This window comes from Saimiri boliviensis, chromosome Y (assembly GCF_048565385.1).
Source record: "Saimiri boliviensis isolate mSaiBol1 chromosome Y, mSaiBol1.pri, whole genome shotgun sequence".
Classification (NCBI taxonomy): Eukaryota; Metazoa; Chordata; class Mammalia; order Primates; family Cebidae; genus Saimiri; species Saimiri boliviensis.
In genome coordinates, this window is record NC_133471.1 from 20790792 (window position 1) to 20809408 (window position 18617).

The 18617-nt window shown below is 38.3% G+C and overlaps 1 protein-coding gene across 1 annotated transcript in view; it reads right to left on the bottom strand.

Moving 5' to 3' along the window:
- Positions 1–18617, bottom strand: part of LOC141582937 (ubiquitin carboxyl-terminal hydrolase 9Y) — a 236761-nt gene that overhangs the window by 153273 nt on the left and 64871 nt on the right. The window contains exons 8-12 of the mRNA XM_074392392.1: positions 18311–18423; positions 16760–16978; positions 1912–2027; positions 1457–1696; positions 1154–1292 (exon numbers count right to left, since the gene is read on the bottom strand). Of these exons, the coding sequence (XP_074248493.1) occupies positions 1154–1292; positions 1457–1696; positions 1912–2027; positions 16760–16978; positions 18311–18423 (827 nt within the window). The remainder of the gene's footprint in view (positions 1–1153; positions 1293–1456; positions 1697–1911; positions 2028–16759; positions 16979–18310; positions 18424–18617) is intronic.

An 18617-nucleotide genomic window follows, 5' to 3' on the forward strand; every position in this document is an offset into this window, starting at 1 on the left:
TTCTTTACATTTCAAAACTACATGCATAAGTGATTTTAAAATGAAATTATTAGGAAATGAATCCTACACTTTGGGAGGCCAAAGGCGATGATCATGAGGATCAGGGGTTCAAAACCAGCCTGGCCAAGATGGTGAAACCACGTCTCTACTAAAAACACATAACTTAGCTGGGCATGGTGGTGGGCACCTATAATCCCAGCTACTCAGGAGGCTGAGGCAGAGAAGTGCTTGACCCTGGAAAGCAGAGGCTGCAGTGAGCCAAAATTGCGCCACTGTACTCCAGCCTGAGAGACAGAGCAAGACTCCAATTCAAAAAAAAAAAGACAAAAGAAAGAAAAAGGAAAGGAAGGAAGGAAGGAAAAAAGGGTGGGAAGGAGAGAGAGAGAGAGAGAGGGAGAGGAGGAGGAAGGGGAGGGAGGAGTACGGGAGGGGAGAGGAGGGGAAGGAAAGAAGGAGAGAGGAGGGGAGGGGAGGGGGAAGGGGAAGAGGAGGGAGGAGGGGGAGGGGAAGGGGGAGGGGGAGGGAGAGGGAAGGGGAGGGGAGGGGGAAGGGGAAGGGGAGGGAGGAGGAGGAGGGGAGGGGGAGGAGGAAGGGGGAGGGGGAGGGAGAGGGAAGGGGAGGGAAGGGGGAAGGGGGAGGGGGAGGGGAGGGGGGAGTATAGCAGGGGGAAATGGAAGGAAGGAAGGAGGGAGGGAGGGAAGGAGGGAGGGAGGATAGAAACCTTAGTATATTTAAAATCATGATAAAGAATTACTCAATGGACATCTTACCACATTAGATATAATCCCAATTTGTAAGCCTCCAAATTGAATTAGGAAGTGATCACTAAGTTAGTTCATTCACTAAACTGCAGATCTACTCAGTCCTTCTAAAGATCAACCAAGCAAACTATTTATATCATCAGTAGCTACATTCAGCAATAAGTTTACCAAGGAAACAATTAAGTTACCTCAACAGTTTTAACTAATCATTTGTTTTTAAATCTATTATTATTATTATTATTATAATAAAAAGATCCTAGGATTGAATAGTCATAACTCTTTCTCCCAATTTTAGTTTTTGATATTGTTGCTTCTAACAGTATCTCGTAATAATCTAATTTTCCATAAGAAGCATCGTATTCACAAAACAAAAAAAGAATTAAAAGGCTTACTGCCATTCTCGCAGCTGTCAGCCATTCTTCCTCCTCAGGATTACTATGCCGATGAGTATAATATGATACACTAGATATAACCTTATTGATTTCATTCAGTGCATTCATCTTTCCATTAAAGGAGGAAATTTGCAACAATCTATGAGAAAAATTTGGAGTAAATGTTACTATCTTACTTATTTCATTTAGTGCATTCACCTTTCCATTAAAAGAGGAAATCTGCAACAATATATGAGAGAAATTTGGAGTAAATCTTGCATCAGAACTCACACAAATAATAACTTAAGGTGGAAAATATCTTACCTGAGTATCATCTTCAACCTAAATATTTCCAAATTTTTTATAGTCTCATCTTGTCCTGAAATTCTGGAAGCTAAGTTCTTCAAAGATTTAATAATCATTGAAAGGGCTTCATTCTTTGCTTCTTTTTTCAGGTCTTCATCAGTTAACTTTTCTAATAAATGTGGAACTATTTCTATAATTGGAGTGAAGTACTTTTTGACTGTATGTTGACTGAGAAACTCATAGCATTGCCCAAATGGTCTGAAATATGAGAAACACGAAACTTGTATAATATTCATGATTTTTAAAAGATCTATTTTTGATAATTAGTTTTAATACTTAAGACAACATAAAAACAAGTGAGCATTTTACAGTGAGAAGCAACCCACATTCAAAAAAATGAAACAATGATTTATAAGTAAATAAAATAGTAATTTGTATAAAGCACAGAATATTCACATAAAAACATAACTTACTTAATAAGAGCTGCAATTATTTGAACATTTAACGCTGATCCATTAAAAAAACGGTCATGCAAAATCTGGAAACCATTTAATGTGCCAAATTTATTGATGAGATCCACTAGCCAACCCTGAAATAAAGTTAATCATAAGAATTAATTTCCCCCTTTCAGAAAAAAACAAAAAGGTTGCTTTTTGAAAAGCATTTGTGTCACACATAATAAAAAAAGAAAATTTAATTTAAAAATCATACTAAATTATCTTTAAAAAGTATACAAGGCATGTTTGTATATTATAGACATACATATGCTTATCAAGATTTAAACCTATATTGTCTTTGTCTTGTGAATCATTTTAGGTGAGCACAGCACAGGCAGAAATTATGCCACAGTTCATGGGGACACAACTAGTATTGTTTATATCTCGTATGTCTGGTCAATAAGAATTAGGCAAAAGTTGTATAGGTAAAAATATTTCTAAATGTAAGATGCAAAATGAATTCAAGACTTCAGAAATCATGAATAGAAAAACATACTCAGGATATTTGGAAAATGCAAAATAAAAAATAACTTTAAAGAATGGACTGGTACAACTTTAATGGTAGGTTTCATACAATGAAAAACTAAATTTTAAAACCTTTAGTAAATACCACATTTCTAAATGAATTTACTATAGTATTATATTTTTCCTATCTTATTATTTAGTTTTGTTGTTCTCTTTTTGTTTTATTTGAGACAGAGTTTTGCTCTGTCACCCAGGCTGGAGTACTGTGGCACAATCTCAGCTCACTGCAGCTTCTGCCTCCCTGGTTCATGCAATTTGCCTGCCTCAGCCTTGTGAGTATTTGGGATTACAGGCACTTGTCACCACGCCGAGATAATTTTTGTGCTTCTAGTAGAGACAGAGTTTCTCCATTTTGGCCAGGCTCGTCTCAAACTCCTGACCTCATGATCTGCCCACCTCTGCCTCCTAAAGTGCTGGGATTACAGGCATGAGCCACTGCACTCAGCCTATTATTTAGTTAGGTTTTTTTTTTTTTTTTTTTTAAGAGACTGGGTCTCACTGTGTTGCCCAGCCTGGAGTGCAGTGGCTATGGATCCTCCTATCGAAGCCTCCCAAATGGCTGGGACTACAGGCACGCAACCCCACACCTGGCTTTTATTTAGTTTTAAAAAGTCAATTCAGGGAATGCATCAGCAAGATGGTGACCTAAAACACTCCAAAGCCTTGTTTCTGTTCAAAGAAAAAAACTGTATTGCAGCTCTGAAAATCAGTCAAAAGTATACAGCAAATCAAGAAAATGCCGAAAGCAACCGTCATGAAATGTAATAACCAGAACCATGTGGAATATTTAGGCAAAAAAGACTCACAGCTAGCTAGGCATGGTGGTGCACATCTGTAATCCCAGCTACTCGGGGCCTGGGCGCGCTGAGTCAGGATAATCATTTGAACAAGGGAGGCAGAGGTTGCACTAAACTAAGATCTTGCCACTCACCTCCAGTCTGGGTGACAGAATGAGACTCCATTTCAAAAAAATTATTTTTAAATATAGAAAAAGGTCAAATATGCCCAATGAACTAATGAAAAAGGAGCCTAAAGAAAACTAGAAAAATCCTATACAAACAAAACAACCATGTAAACAACAGAGAAAAATAATAATAAAATAGCAGGAGCTGGGCACAGTGGCTCACGCCTGTAATCCCAGCACTTTGGGAGGCCAAGGCCATTTGTGAACTCACCTGGAGTTCCCAACCAGCCTGACCAACATGGAGAAAGCACGTCTCTGCTAAAAATACAAAATTAACCAGACATGGTGGTGCATGCCGGTAATCACAGCTACTCAGAAGGCTGAGGCAGGAGAATCAGTTAAACTGGGAGGCAGAGTTTGTGAGTGGAGATATTCCACTGCACTCCAACCTGGGCAACAAGAGTGAAACTCCATCTCAAAAACAAAAGAAAACAAACAAAAAAACCAACACATTAATTATGCATATGGAAATGTAGAAACTGAATTCAAAAATTCATGATGTGGGTTCAGCAAGAGACTTCAACAGGCAGGACTGAAAATCAGAACTTGAGAACAGGTCATTTAAAATCAGAGTAAGTGGACAAAAAAGAAGTCAAACACAGGCAAACCTGAGAGATTTATGGAATACCACAGTGTGGAAAAATACAAACATTATGAACATCCAATATGCAGAAGATAAAGAAACAGAGATCTTATACAGATAAACAGTGGCCAAAACTGTGCCATACTTGAGGACAAATATGGGTACATACAAACACAAAATCAGTACCTCTAAGAGGCAAGACACATCGTGAAAGACCAACACCAAAAAGCATTATATAAAGAAAGCATCAGAACGCGGAAGACAGCTGAGTGGGAACAGCTGAGGATTGCAGCTCCCAGTGAAAGTGCAGAGGGTGAGTGGACACCACATTTCCAGATGGATTTTTATTACCCACAGAACCAGGAGATTCCCAGGCGCAAGAGCCCCACAGGTCGCCAGCACAGCTCTTTCGACCCGTGCGGCTGTTTTTGCCCACGCAGCTCACACAGGGCTTCTCCGTACAAAAGACACTGATACGGGTGCCCTCTCACCTGGCAATTGGAGCCCTGAGACGGCAGAGTCGCCCATTCACATGAAATAGCAAGCAAGGCCAGGAAATTCCTAGGCAAAAAAACCTCCAGGAATCTCAGCACCGCTGTTTCAGCCAGCTCAGTGGGTCATGGCACAGGAGATCCCGGCACCTTTTTAACAAGCAACTACAACTCTGGGAGACAGTCGACCATTCAACAACAACAACAAAAAAGACTCTGAGTCAGGGAGCCAGGAATCAGGCTCAGCTGGTCCCACCCTCAACACCACCACAAAAAAAAACAGTAATTGAAAATGCTCAGGGTTCAGAGTTTCACAGCAAGCACAGCTGAACCCGGAATGGTCCAGCTCGTGGCGAAGGGGCATCCGCCATTACTTAGACATTCCACCACTATGGAGTCTGCCGTCCCTGAGGCAACCCACGGTTGCAGAGGTAAGCTGCTACTACAGAGAAAGTCCCCCATAACAGAGGCCAGCCACGATTGCTGAGGCACCACACCCATATAAACAGGACTGCAGGGAAGATCACATGGCAGCTGGGCGGAGCCCACAGCAGCTCAGCAAAGCCTCTGCAGGCAGACAGAGACTAGGCTGCGTCCTTGCTGGGCAGGGCAGCCCTGAAAGAAAAAAAAAGGCAGCAGCACCACAACAGAAACTCGTAAATAAAGCCCTAACTCCCTGGGACAGAGGACCTAGGGAGAAAAAAAAAAAAGGGACTTTATAAGTTCTGCTGCTGCAGACCTAAACGTACAGCCCAGCAACTCTGAATGAACAACAGAGCTCACAGCTCAGGACTTGTGCTCCAATAAAGGACAGACTATCTCCTAAAGCAGCTCCCTGACCCCCGTATATCCAAAGAGTCACCTCATAAAGGAGAGAACAGACTGACATTTGGCGGGCATCATTCTGGGACAAAGAGAGCAGAAGAGGAAACTGGTAGCAACCCTTACTGTTCTGCAGCTGCTGCAGATGATCTCCTGGAAAGCAGGGCCTGGACTGTACCTCAGCAGTCCTACAGCAGAGGGGCCAGACTGTTAGAACCAAAACTAAGAAAAAGAGGTAACATCAGCATCCACAAACTGGAAGTTTACTCAGAGACCCAATCTGAAAGTCAGTAACTACAAAGACAACAGGGGGATAAATCCACAAATATGGGAAGAAACCAGCACAAAAAGGATGAAAACACATGAAACCAGAACAACTCTCATCGTTAAAGGGATCACAACCCCTCACCAGCAAGGGAACAAGACCAGATGGAGGAGGAGTGTGATAAAATGACAGGATCACATTTGAGAAGGTGGGTAATAAGAAACTACAGTGAGATAAAAGAAAATATTCTAACCCAATGCAAAGAAATTTAAGAACCTTTAAAAAAGATTTGACAAAACACTAACGAGAATGGACACCATAGAGAGGAATATAAGTGAATTGATGGAGCTGAAAAACACAACACGAGAACTTTGTGAAGCATGCACAAGTTTAAACAGAGGAATCGACCAAGCAGAAGAAAGGATATCAGACACCGAAGATCAACTCAATGAAATAAAATGAGAAGGCAAGAATAGAGAAAAAAAGGTTAAAAGGAATGAACAAAGTCTCCAAGAAATGTGGGACTATGTGAAAAGACCTAATCTACGTTTGATAGGTGTACCTGAATGTGACGAAGAGAATGAATCCAAGCTGGAAAACACTCTTCACGCTATTATCCAGGAAAACTTCCCCAACCTAGCAAGGCAGACCAATATTCAAGTCCAGGAAATACAGGGAAAACCACAAAGATATTCCTCACAAAGAGCAACCCCAAGGCACATATTCATCAGATTCACCAGCATAGAAATGAAGAAGAAAATGCTAAGGGCAGCCAGAGAGAAAGGTCAAGTTACCCACAAAGGGGAGCCCGTCAGACTCACAGCAGATCTCTCAGCAGAAACCATACAAGCCAGAAGGGAGTGGGGGCCAATATTCGACATCCTGAAAGAAAAGAACTTTCAACCCAGCATCTCCTATCCATCCAAACTAAGCTTCATAAGTGAAGGAAAAATAAAATCCTTTGCAAACAAGCAAGTACTCAGAGATTTCATCACCACCAAACTTGCTCTGCTCTACAAGAGCTCCTGAGAGAGGTTCTACACATACAAAGCAACAACCAGTATCAGCCACTCCAAAAACATACCAAATGATAAAGAGCATCAACACAATCAAGAATCTGCATCAACTAACAAACAAAACAGCCAGCTAGCATCAAAATGGCAGTATCAAATTCACACATAACAATATTACCCCTAAATGTAAATGGACTAAATGCACCAATCAAAAGATACAGACTGGCAAATTGGATATAAAGCTGAAACCCATCTCACATGCAAGGACACACAAAGGCTCAAAATAAAGGGATGGAGAAATATTTACCAAGCAAATGGAGAGCAAAAAAAAAAAAAAAAAAAGCAGGAGTTGCAATTCTCATCTCTGATAAAATAGACTTAAAACCAACAAAGATCCAAAGAGACAAAAGGGGACATTACATGATGGTAAAAGGATCAATGCAACAAGAAGAGTTAATGATGCTAAATATATACCCACCAAATACAGGAGCACCCAGATACATAAGGCAAGTTCTTAATGACTTACAAAGAGACTCAGACTCCCACACAATAATAGTGGGAGACTTTAACACCCTGTTGTCAGTATTAGATCAACCAGACAGAAAATTAACAAGGATATCCAGGACCTGAACTCAGACCTGTAACAAACAAAACTAACAGACATTTACGGAACTCTCCACCCCAAATCCACAGAATATACATTCTTCTCAGCATCACATCACACCTACTCAAAAATGGACCACATAATTGGAAATAAATCACTCCTCAGAAAATGCAAAAGAACGGAAATCATAACACAGTCTCTCAGACCACAGTGCAATAGAGTTCGAACTCAGAATGCAGAAACTAACTCAGAAATGCACAGCTGCATGGAAACTGAACAACTGGCTCTAGAATGTGGACTGGATAAACAATGAAATGAAGGAAGAAATAAAGATGTTCTTCGAAACCAACAAGAACAAAAACACAACATACGAGAATCTCTGGGACACATTTAAAGCAGTCTCTAGAGGAAAATATATAGCAATAAATGCCCATGTGAGAAGCTAGGAGAGATCTAAAATTGAAACCCTAGCATCGAAATTGAAAGAGCTAGAGAAGCAAGAACAAAGAAACTCAAAACATAGCAGAAGACAAGAAATAACTAAGATCAGAGCAGAACTGAAGGATATAGAGACACAAAAAACCCTTCAAAAAAAATCAATAAATCCAGGAGCTGGTTTTTCTAAAAGATCAACAAAATAGACAGACAACTAGCCACATTAATAAAAAAGAAAGAGAATAACCAAATTGATGCAATAAAAAATAATAAAGGGGATATCACAACAGATTCCACAGAAATTCAAACCATGGTCAGAGATTATTACAAACAACTTTATGCACATAAATTAGTAAACCCAGAAGAAATGGATAAATACCTGGACACTTGCCTCCTCCCAAGCCTAAACGAGGTAGAAGCTGAAACCCCGAAAAGACCAACAACAAGGTCTAAAGTTGAGGCAGCAATCAAGAGCCTTCCACCCAAAAAAAGGCCAGGTCCAGACAGGTTCACAACCGAATTCTATCAGACATACAAAGAGGAGCTGGTACCATTCCTTCTGAAATTATTCCAAATAATCCAAAAAGAGGTAATCACTCCCAAATCATTTTATGAGACCAACATCATCCTGATACCAAAACCCGGCAGAGACTCAACAAGAAAAGAAAACTTCAGGCCAATATCCATGATGAACATAGATACAAAAATCTTCAAAAAAATATTGGCAAGCTGATGGCAAGAGCACATCAAAAAGCTCATCCACTATGATCAAGTAGGCTTCATCCCACAGATGCAAGGCTGGTTCAACATACGGAAATCTATAAACATAATTCACCACATAAACAGAACCAAAGACAAAAACCACATGATTATCTCAATTGATGCAGAGAAAGCCTTTGACAAAATTCCACAGTGCTTTATGCTAAAAACTCTCAATAAACTAGGTATTGACAGAACATATCTCAAAATAATAAAAGCTATATATGACAAACACACAGCTAATATCATACTGAATGGCCAAAACTGAAAGGATTTCCTCTGAAATCTGGCACTAGACAAGGATGCCCTCCCTCACCACTACTATTCAGTGTAGTATTGGAAGTTCTAGCCAGACCAATCAGGCAAGAAAAATAAATAAAGGGTATTCAATTAGGAAAGGAGGAAGTCAAATTATCTCTCTTTGCAAATGACATGATTGTATAGTAGAAGACCCCACTGTCTCAGCCCAAAATCTCCTGAAACTGATAAGCAACTTGTCTCAGGATACAAAATCAATGTGCAAAAATCACAAGCATTCCTATACACCAATAACAGACCTAAAGAGTACCAAATCAAGAACGAACTGCCAATCACAACTGCTACAAAGAAAATAAAATACCTAGGAATACAACTAACAAGGAACGTAAAGAACCTCTTCAAGGAGAACTACAAGCCACTGCTCAACAAAATAAGAGGACACAAACAGATGGAGAAACATTCCATGTTCATGGTTAGGAAGAATCAATATTGTGAAAATGGCCATATCGCCCTAACTAATTTACAGATTGAACGCTATCCTCATCAAGCTACCAATGACCTTCTACACAAAACTGGAAAAAACCACCTTAAACTTCATACGGAACCAAAAAAGAGCCCACATAGCCAAGTCAATCCTAAGCAAAAAGAACAAAGCAGGAGGCATCACACTACCAGATTTCAAACTATACTATAAGGCTTAAGTAATCAAAACACCATGGTACTGGTACCAAAACAGAGATACAGAACAATGGAACAGAACAGAAGCCTCGAAGGGAACAGAACATATCTACAACCATCTGATCTTTGACAAACCTGACAAAAACAAGCAATGGGGAAAGGATTCCCTGTTTAACAAATGGTGTTTGGAAAACTGGCTAGCCATGTGCAGAAAGCAGAAACTGGACCCCTTCCTGACACCTTACACTAAAATTAACTCCAGATGGATTAAAGACTTAAACATAAGTCTTTAATATAAATAAACCTAATACCATAAAAACCCTAGAAGAAAATCTAGGCAAAACCATTCAGGACGTAGGTGTAGGCAAGGACTTCATGACCAAAACACCAAAAGCATTGGCAACAAAAACCAAAATAGACAAATGGGACCTAATCAAACTCCATAGCTTCTTCACGGCAAAAGAAACAGTCATTAGAGTGAATCGGCAACCAATAGAATGGGAAAAAATTTCTGCAGTCCACCCATCTGACAAAGGGCTGATATCCAGCATTTGCAAAGAACTAAAACAAATCTACCAAAAAAAAAAAAAAAAAAAAAAAAAAAGCCCATTCAAAAGTGGGCAAAGGATATGAACAGACACTTTACAAAAGAAGACATACAGGAGACCAACAAACATATGAAAAAATGCTCATCATCACTGGTCATTAGAGAAATGCAAATCAAAACTACATTGAGATACCATCTCACACCAGTTAGAATGGCAATGATTTAAAAATCTGGAGACAACAGGTGCTGGAGAGGATGTGGAGAAATAGGAACACTTTTACACTGTTGGTGGGAGTGTAAATTAGTTCAACCATTGTGGAAGACCGTGTGGTGATTCCTTAAGGACTTAAAAATCGAAATTCCGTTTGACCCAGCAATCCCATGACTGGGTATATAACCAAAGGATTATAAATCATTCTACTATAAGGACACATGCACATGAATGTTCACTGCAGCACTGTTTACAATAGCAAAGACCTGGAACCAACCCAAATGCCCATCGATGATAGAATGGACAGGGAAAATGTGGTACATATACACCATGGAATATTACGCAGTCATCAAAAATGATGTTTGTGTCCTTTGTAGGGACATGGATGAACCTGGAAACCATCATTCTTAGTAAACTGACAAAAGAGCAGAAAATCCAACACCACATGTTCTCACTCATAAGTGGGTGTTGAACAATTAGAACACATGGACTCAGGGAGGGGAGCATCACACACTGGGGTCTGTTTGGGGAAAATGGGGGATGGATAAGGGGGTGTGGAGATGGGGAGAGATAGCATGGGGAGAAATGCCACATATAGGTGAAGGGGAGGAAGGCAGCAAATCACAGTTTCATGTGTGTACCTATGCAACAATCTTGCATGTTCTTCACATGTACCCCAAAACCTAAAATGCAATTAAACAAAAAATACAGTTAAAAAAAAAAAAAGAAGAAGGCATCTAGAAATTAGTGAGAAAAGTAACTATTCACATACCAAAAACAAAACAACAACAACAACAAACCCTCAAAAAAGGTAACAGCTGATTTCTCACTAGAAAGTACTGAGAGGAGGCCGGGCACAGTGGCTCACGCCTGTAATCCCAGCACTTTGGGAGGCCAAGGCAGGTGGATCACGAAGTCGAGAGATGGAGACCATCCTGGTCAACATGGTGAAACCCCGTCTCTACTAAAAATACAAAAAATTAGCTGGGCATGGTGGCGCGTGCCTGTAATCCCACCTACTCAGGAGGCTGAGACAGGAGAATTGCCTGAACCCAGGAGGCGGAGGTTGCAGTGAGCTGAGATTGTGCCACTACACTCCAGCCTGGGTGACAAGAGTGAGACTCCGTCTCAGAAAAAAAAAAAAAGAAAAAGAAAATACTGAGAGGAAAATATTATCAAATAATAATTTGATATTTAGCAAACAGTCCTTGAAATTAGACATTTCTAGACAAAGAAAAGCTGCTAAAGTCCATTACCTGACTACAAAAATGCTAAACAAGTACAGGTTGGAATACAAAGGCCCTTGGTGATAACTCAATACCATTTTAAAAAAATTAACAAATCTGTGGTTAAGAAAAATATACAAACATTTATAAAACCCAGTATCACAAAAATTTTGGCTTAAAACTCTACAGAATTTGAGTGGCCAGAGAATTTAAAAACCTATGTCTGTGTTATATAGAAAAAGATAATTTGTGATGTCAATAACATAAATTGGAGCAGTTGTGTAAAGGAGATTAAGTATGCAACTGCAATCAAGTTGGTATGGGTTTAAAATAGACTGTTACAGCTATTATAATAACATATAGGCATACCTCGTTTTATTATGCTTTGCTTTACTCAACTCTGCAGATATTATAGGTTTTTTACAAAGTAAAATTTGTAAAAACACTGTGTCGTATTTTTTAGCAATGAAGCATTTTAAAAATAAGGTCTGTACATATACATATGTATCTTTGTGGAGGCAGAGTCTCAGTCTGTCACCCAGGCTGGAGTGCAGTGGTGCAGTCTTGGCTCACTGCAACCTCTGCCTCCCAAGTTCAAACAATTCTCCTGCCTCAGCATCCCTAGTAGCTGGCACTATAGGTGTACATCAGCACACCAGGCTAGTTTTTTCATAAATTTAGTAGAGATGAGGTTTCACCGTGTTGCCCAAGCTGCTTTAAAACTCCTGAGCTAAGGCAAACTGCATGCCTTGGCCTCCCAAAATGGTAGGATTACAGGCATGAGCCACCAAACCCGGCCAGTCTATATGTTTTTTAAGACATAATGTTACCACATGCCTCACAGACTAAGTATAGAGAAAATTATATATACATTGGGAAACAAAAATACGCTGCAACTCCCTTCACTGTGGTAACTGCTTCATTGCAGTGGTCTGGAACATAACCTGTAACACTACCTCCAAGGTATGGCTGTATGTAATCTGCATGGCACCAGCAAAAACATTTATGGAACATGCCCCAAAAGGAAATCAGAAGAATTACAGTACATCAGTACAAAACAACGTGAAGAACTGAAATTATAAAAATAAAGTCAGTAGGTGAGAAAATGATATAGAAAAAAGCTGTAAGACATGAAAAAACAAAAAAATGGAAGTGGTCAATCCTTCCTTATCAGTAATTATTCTGAATATAAGTAGAATGAATTCCTGAATTAAATGATACAGATTGGCAGAATGGATTTAAAAAACAGAATCCAATATACACCATCTAAAAAAGACTCATTTAGACTTAAGGATGCACACAACTTGTAAGTTAAGAACAGAAAACATTTGGGAGGCCAATGTGGGTGGATTTCCTGAGGTCAAGAGTTTAAGACCAGCCTGGCCAGCATGGCAAAACCCCATCTCTACTACAAATAAAAAAATTAGCCAGGTATAGTTGTACATGACTGTAATCCCAGCTACTTGGGAGGTATAAGAATTGCTTTAACCTGGGAAGCAGAGTTTGCATTCAGCCAAGATCACCCAGTACACTTCAGTCTGGGTAAGAGAGTAAGATCTGCCTCTAAACAAACAAACAACAACAACCAAAAAAAAAAAAATAGTAACTAAGAGAGAACGTATTTTGCTGATATGAAGCAAAATGAATTTTAGATAGCATCCTCTCAGAAGATGCAAAGAAGGATGTTATGTAATCATAAAAGGGTGAATTAACTACAATTATAAATATACATACACCGAAACTTCAGAACTGATGACTATGTGAAGCAAACATTAAAGGACCTAGAGAGAAACAGTTATACAAAACTAGTCAGACATTTCAATATCATATTTCCAATCAGAAAAAATGTCATTAAGCTGAGTTCAGAAGTTGACATTAAAAGTTTAAGACCAGCCTGACAAACATGATGAAACTCTTGTCTCTCTTAAAAATATAGAACTCAGTCACAGTGGTGATAGGTGTCTGTTCTCCCAACTACACAGGAGGCTGAGGCAGGAGAACAGCTTAAGCCTAGGAGACAGAAGCTATAGTGAGCTGAGATCATACCACTATACGCCAGCCTAGGTGATAGAGCAAAGCCCTGTCAACAACAACAACAAAATCAATAAGGAGAAAATGGTCTTGCACAACACAAGATAACAAGTCGACCTAACAAATATTTATGGAATACTCTACATGCAGGTATAAGAATACACATTCTTGTCAAGTGCACTGGGAACTTTCATCAGGATGCATTACATAACAAACAAATCTTAACAAATTTAAGACTGAACTCATACAAAGCATCTTTACAAATCAGGATGAAAGGAAACCAGGAATCAATAGCAGAAGAAAAACTGAAAAATCAGCCAGGTGTGCTTGGAAGGCAGAGGCAGGCAGATCACTTGAGGTCAGGAGTTCAAGAACAGCCTGGGTAACATGATGAAACTCCATCTCTACCAAAAATATAAAAAAAATTACCCAAGTGTGGTAAAACACACCTGTAATCCCACCTACTCTGGATGCTGGGGCAAGAGAATCACTTGAACCCGGAGGCGGAGGTTGCAGTGAGCCAAGATCAGGCCGCTGTACTTTAGCCTCAATGAAAAAGCAAGACTCTGTCTCAGAAGGAAAAATAAGAAAAGAAAAACTGAAAAATCCATAAATAAGTTTAAATTAAACTACACTTCTTACAAAACCCATCCATCAAAACGAGAAATCCAATATAAAGTATAATATTTGAGGTAAGTAAACATAAAAACTTATCAAACTTAAAAGATGCAGCAAAAGCTGTGCGAAGAGAGAACTTCATAGTAAAGGGGATTTTTTAAAAAAAAGATCGCCAACCAACAACCAAAATTTACACCTTAAAAAAAACTACAAAAAGAAGTTAGGCTCGACTGCTCATGCCTGTAACCCCAGCATTTTGGAAGGCTGAGGTGGGCAAATCACCAGAGGTCAAGAGTTCAAGACCAGCCTGACCAACATAGTGAAATTCCATCTCTACTTAAAAATAAGTAAGTTAGTCAGGTTTGTGGCAGGTACTTGTAAACCCAGCTGCTCGGGAGGATGAGGCATGAGAATCACTTGACCACAGGAGGAGGAGGCTGCAGTGAACTGAGACTATGCCACTGCATTCCAGCCTAGGCAACAGAGCAAGACCCTGTCTCAAAAACAAAAACAAACAAACAAGAACTATAAAAAGAGTAACAAAATAAACTCAAAGATAGCAACAGAATGGAAATACAAGAGACTGCCAGAAATAGAGAACAGAAAAACAAAAAAAAAAACAAAATTTGGTTCTCAAAAAAAATAAACAAATTGATGTTTGTCTAAGAAAAAGAGAAAACTCAAATAACTAATATCAAAAACAAAAGAGGAGACATTAGGTACATTATAGAAACAAAAACCAATTTGAAAGTACAAGAACCTCTGCATAATCTAGGTAGTAGTACACTTTTCTAGAAATACACAATCTACACAAGACACAATCATGATGAAATAGAAAATCTGAATAGGTCCGTAACTACTCAGGAGACTTAATCAGTAATCAAAAATACCACAATAAAGGAAAGCCCAAACAAAACCGAATAACTGGAGATTTCTGCGACACACTTAAAAGAATTAACACCAATCATTCTCATACTCTTCCTAAAAACTGATGAAGAAAGAATATACCCCAACTCATCATTTAGGACAGCATTACCCTGACATCAAAACAAAACAAAGAAACGCCCTAAAACAAAACAAACAAACAAAAAACCCTACAGACTAATCTCCCCTATAAATGTTGATGCAAAATTCCTCATGACCAAGTGGGATTGTTTTTTTCCTGGAATGAAAGACACTTCAACAAATATCCAACAATAAGAGTGAAGGGGGGAAAAAAATCACATGATCATCTCTATAAATGCAGAAAATGCATTTGACAAAATTTTACACCACAATCATAAAACCACTAAACAAACAAGGAGTAGAAATAAATGACACTAACATAATAAAGACCTTATGTAAAAAGCTCTTGGCTAACATGATATTCAATGATGGAAGAGTAAAAGCTGTTTATCTAAGATCAGGAACAATAAAGAATGGCTCCTTTTGCGATTTCTGTTCAACATACTAGTTAAGTCCTACCTCTAGAAATTACACAAGAGAACACAGTAAGAGGATTTATCAAGTTTGGACCAACGGAAAAGAAAAAAATCATTTTGTCTTTTTGGATTTCACTTGGGCAGGTGTGTGCGCGCGCGCACGTGCACCTGTGCAGATGCAATACACTTTCCAAAACCATGTTCTACTTTTTCCTATAGCTGGTTAAGTTTTATTTTCATGTGCTTAAATATTAATTGAATTTCACATGATCAAACTGACTTTGAGATATAAAATTGCCATTACAGTAATATTAAAGATACTGACAGATTAAAGTGAAAATACATAAAACTGGTTGACATTTCCATAGCCTTGCTTGCTCATGCAGTGGCTTTGGCTGTTTTTTCACTTTTGGCTTTTTTTATGTACAGATTCTGTTTTTCTCTTTCCTTCTTCCTTTAAAAAAAAATGTAATTTTAACAAGTATAAAGCAGATTAACTTCCCTTTGAGGTATAATTACAAAGATTATTACATGATCCAAGATGTAGCTGTTGAACACTGGGAGATATTCTCTTAAGAAAAGCAGGCATTACAAGAAATGCCTAATTGTATGTCATGACAGCAAAATAGCACAATTTTTAAATCAGAGTTTAAAGTCTGGGCCGGGCACGGTGGCTCAAGCCTGTCATCCCAGCACTTTGGGAGGCCGAGGCGGGTGGATCACGAGGTCAAGAGATCGAGACCATCCTGGTCAACATGGTGAAACCCCGTCTCTACTAAAAAAATACAAAAAATTAGCTGGGCATGGTGGCGCGTGCCTGTAATCCCAGCTACTCAGGAGGCTGAGGCAGAAGAATTGCGTGAACCCAGGAGGCGGAGGTTGCAGTGAGCCGAGATCGCGCCATTGCACTCCAGCCTGGGTAACAAGAGCGAAACTCCGTCTCAAAAAAAAAAAAAAAAGAGTTTAAAGTCTGTAAATACATGTTAAGTGCTGTGCTGTTTAAAAAATATCTACATGCAGTACAAAGAACAGTCCAAGATTATCTGCAGTAACTGCAGTCTCCACAGTAGCTATGAACAATGAATTACGAAATAACTGACTTCTCAAAAAAACGTAAGGTTACATTCCAGGGAACATATTCAATCAATCACTGCATAATAATCTCTGTTCAGGCATGAGTTATATGGTTATTGATCATGATTTCAAGATTACTGAATCAAGAATACCTATTAGTAAGTCTTTAAACAGAAACCCACACATAACAAGATTATATATTGACTAGTTAATCATTAACGGACGTTCACATCATTAATGGTTTGTGGCAAATGCAAAAAAAATTAATATTTAAACTTGAAAATAACAAACCAACACACTTTTGGTAATCGAGGATCTGAAGAACTAGCAAATACTTCATCTTCAGGCAATTGAGCATTTGAGGAAACTGATTCACATGGACGTGTACCATTGTAGATATGAAACTTGCAATGAGGATTTAAGGCCATGGCGAGAAGTTCTAGGAGTGGAAACCAATCTTGGGACAACTTGGCCACACAAAGCTCCACTAGGCGATGAGTATTGTTAATAATACATCTCTGTTGCATGGATAGAATATAATACAGTTTATAGTAAGAAAATATTGCAGTTTCACTCAAATTTAATAATTATTAATAATCTCCATTATGTACTAGCCATCTTAATTCTGCTTAATTTCACTAATATAATGATCAAGGTAAGACACTGGTATAGATAAATATTTACTTCATGATTTTGAACCTAATATGAAAAGCTATTTAAGAAAGATAACAAATAAAGTAGGTAACACAGTTTGTCTATTTCTTCTTTATGTCCACAGGACACAATTACCACTTTTCTCTCTGCAATTTGTACTTTAGAGCAAACATTTAAAGTTTTGTTTTTAACATCAAAAGGCACATATTTGCAAAGTTTCGATTTCCACAAGTAAAAAAAACATTACAGGTCAATTCAGGGCCGCTGGCATATGTACGCCATGGTCATTTATAGAAAATGTCTAGTTGTATTTTATAGGTTGAAGTCATCGAAAACTATGTATTTGCTTCGTAACTTTTTGTTATTTGCATTTCTAAACAAGAACCAGAGGCCTGAAGTATATACAGTATTTTCAGTAAAGACACATTATTTTTTGTCACTTTAAAAATCTCTGGAATATGAAGATACCTTATAATAGAATCAAGATACTTGGCAGTTTATAATACCTAGGGTACTAGACTTACAGTATTACCCAAGATTATTTCTTCTTCCTTTTACATGTCTCTTGAAGACACTACTAATCTGAGAATATACTAAATTCTGTTTGACTTTTTTGGCATCAAAACCAAGTCTGAACTCATATACAACATTGTGCGATTACTGGTTTGTGGTCTAAAATTCCAAGACAGAGTCTTCTTTCTCTATCAATCTTCTTTCTTTCTCTGCACAATTACATAACAGACTTTAGAATTAATATGCTCTGGAAAAGAGTTTATTTGCTTTACATTTGTGCACAGTAAATTTCTTTACCATTTCCACTTGCATTGAAATTACATCCTTTGTTATTCCAGATACATTAAGAGTCTGCTATCATATTCTCCATCATAAATATTTTTTATCTCAAGTGGTACAAAACAGTTGTGCCTTTTCTAATCAACACTTATCAGTCATTTGATGAAATACATTGTATTGTACATAAAGTTACAAGGTCTTTGAAATTTCAGGTGAGAGATTAAACCAAGGTTTACTAAGTCAAAATCTCAAGCGCATTCTTAAACACCATGCCAACCTTCAATTATGCAGTATATGTCAGCAGACTTGATATATTAATGTTACGCCAAGTAATATTTTCCAAAAACAAACTCATAGGAATCACCAAGTAAATCTAAGTCCTAGAAATGAAATACAAGACTCACATGAATTTCAAACTTCCACCCACTCACAGCTTCATCCATAAGGATTCTAGTGAAAGATATTGTTAGTCCATCTCGAAAAAAACGTTGGCATGCTTCACTTTTAACATCAAGACCTAAAAAAAGAGCCAAAGAATGTTTAAAAAATTTTTTATTTGTCCAATTATATGACTAAACACAATAAATTGCTAGAAACTATTATGGTCTCCAATTCATAAGTAGTGTTATGGTTTTTGAAATGAGACATGACATTATAAAATGTCAAAAAAGTGAAAAAATAGCCAGGTTCAGTGGCTCACGCCTACAATCC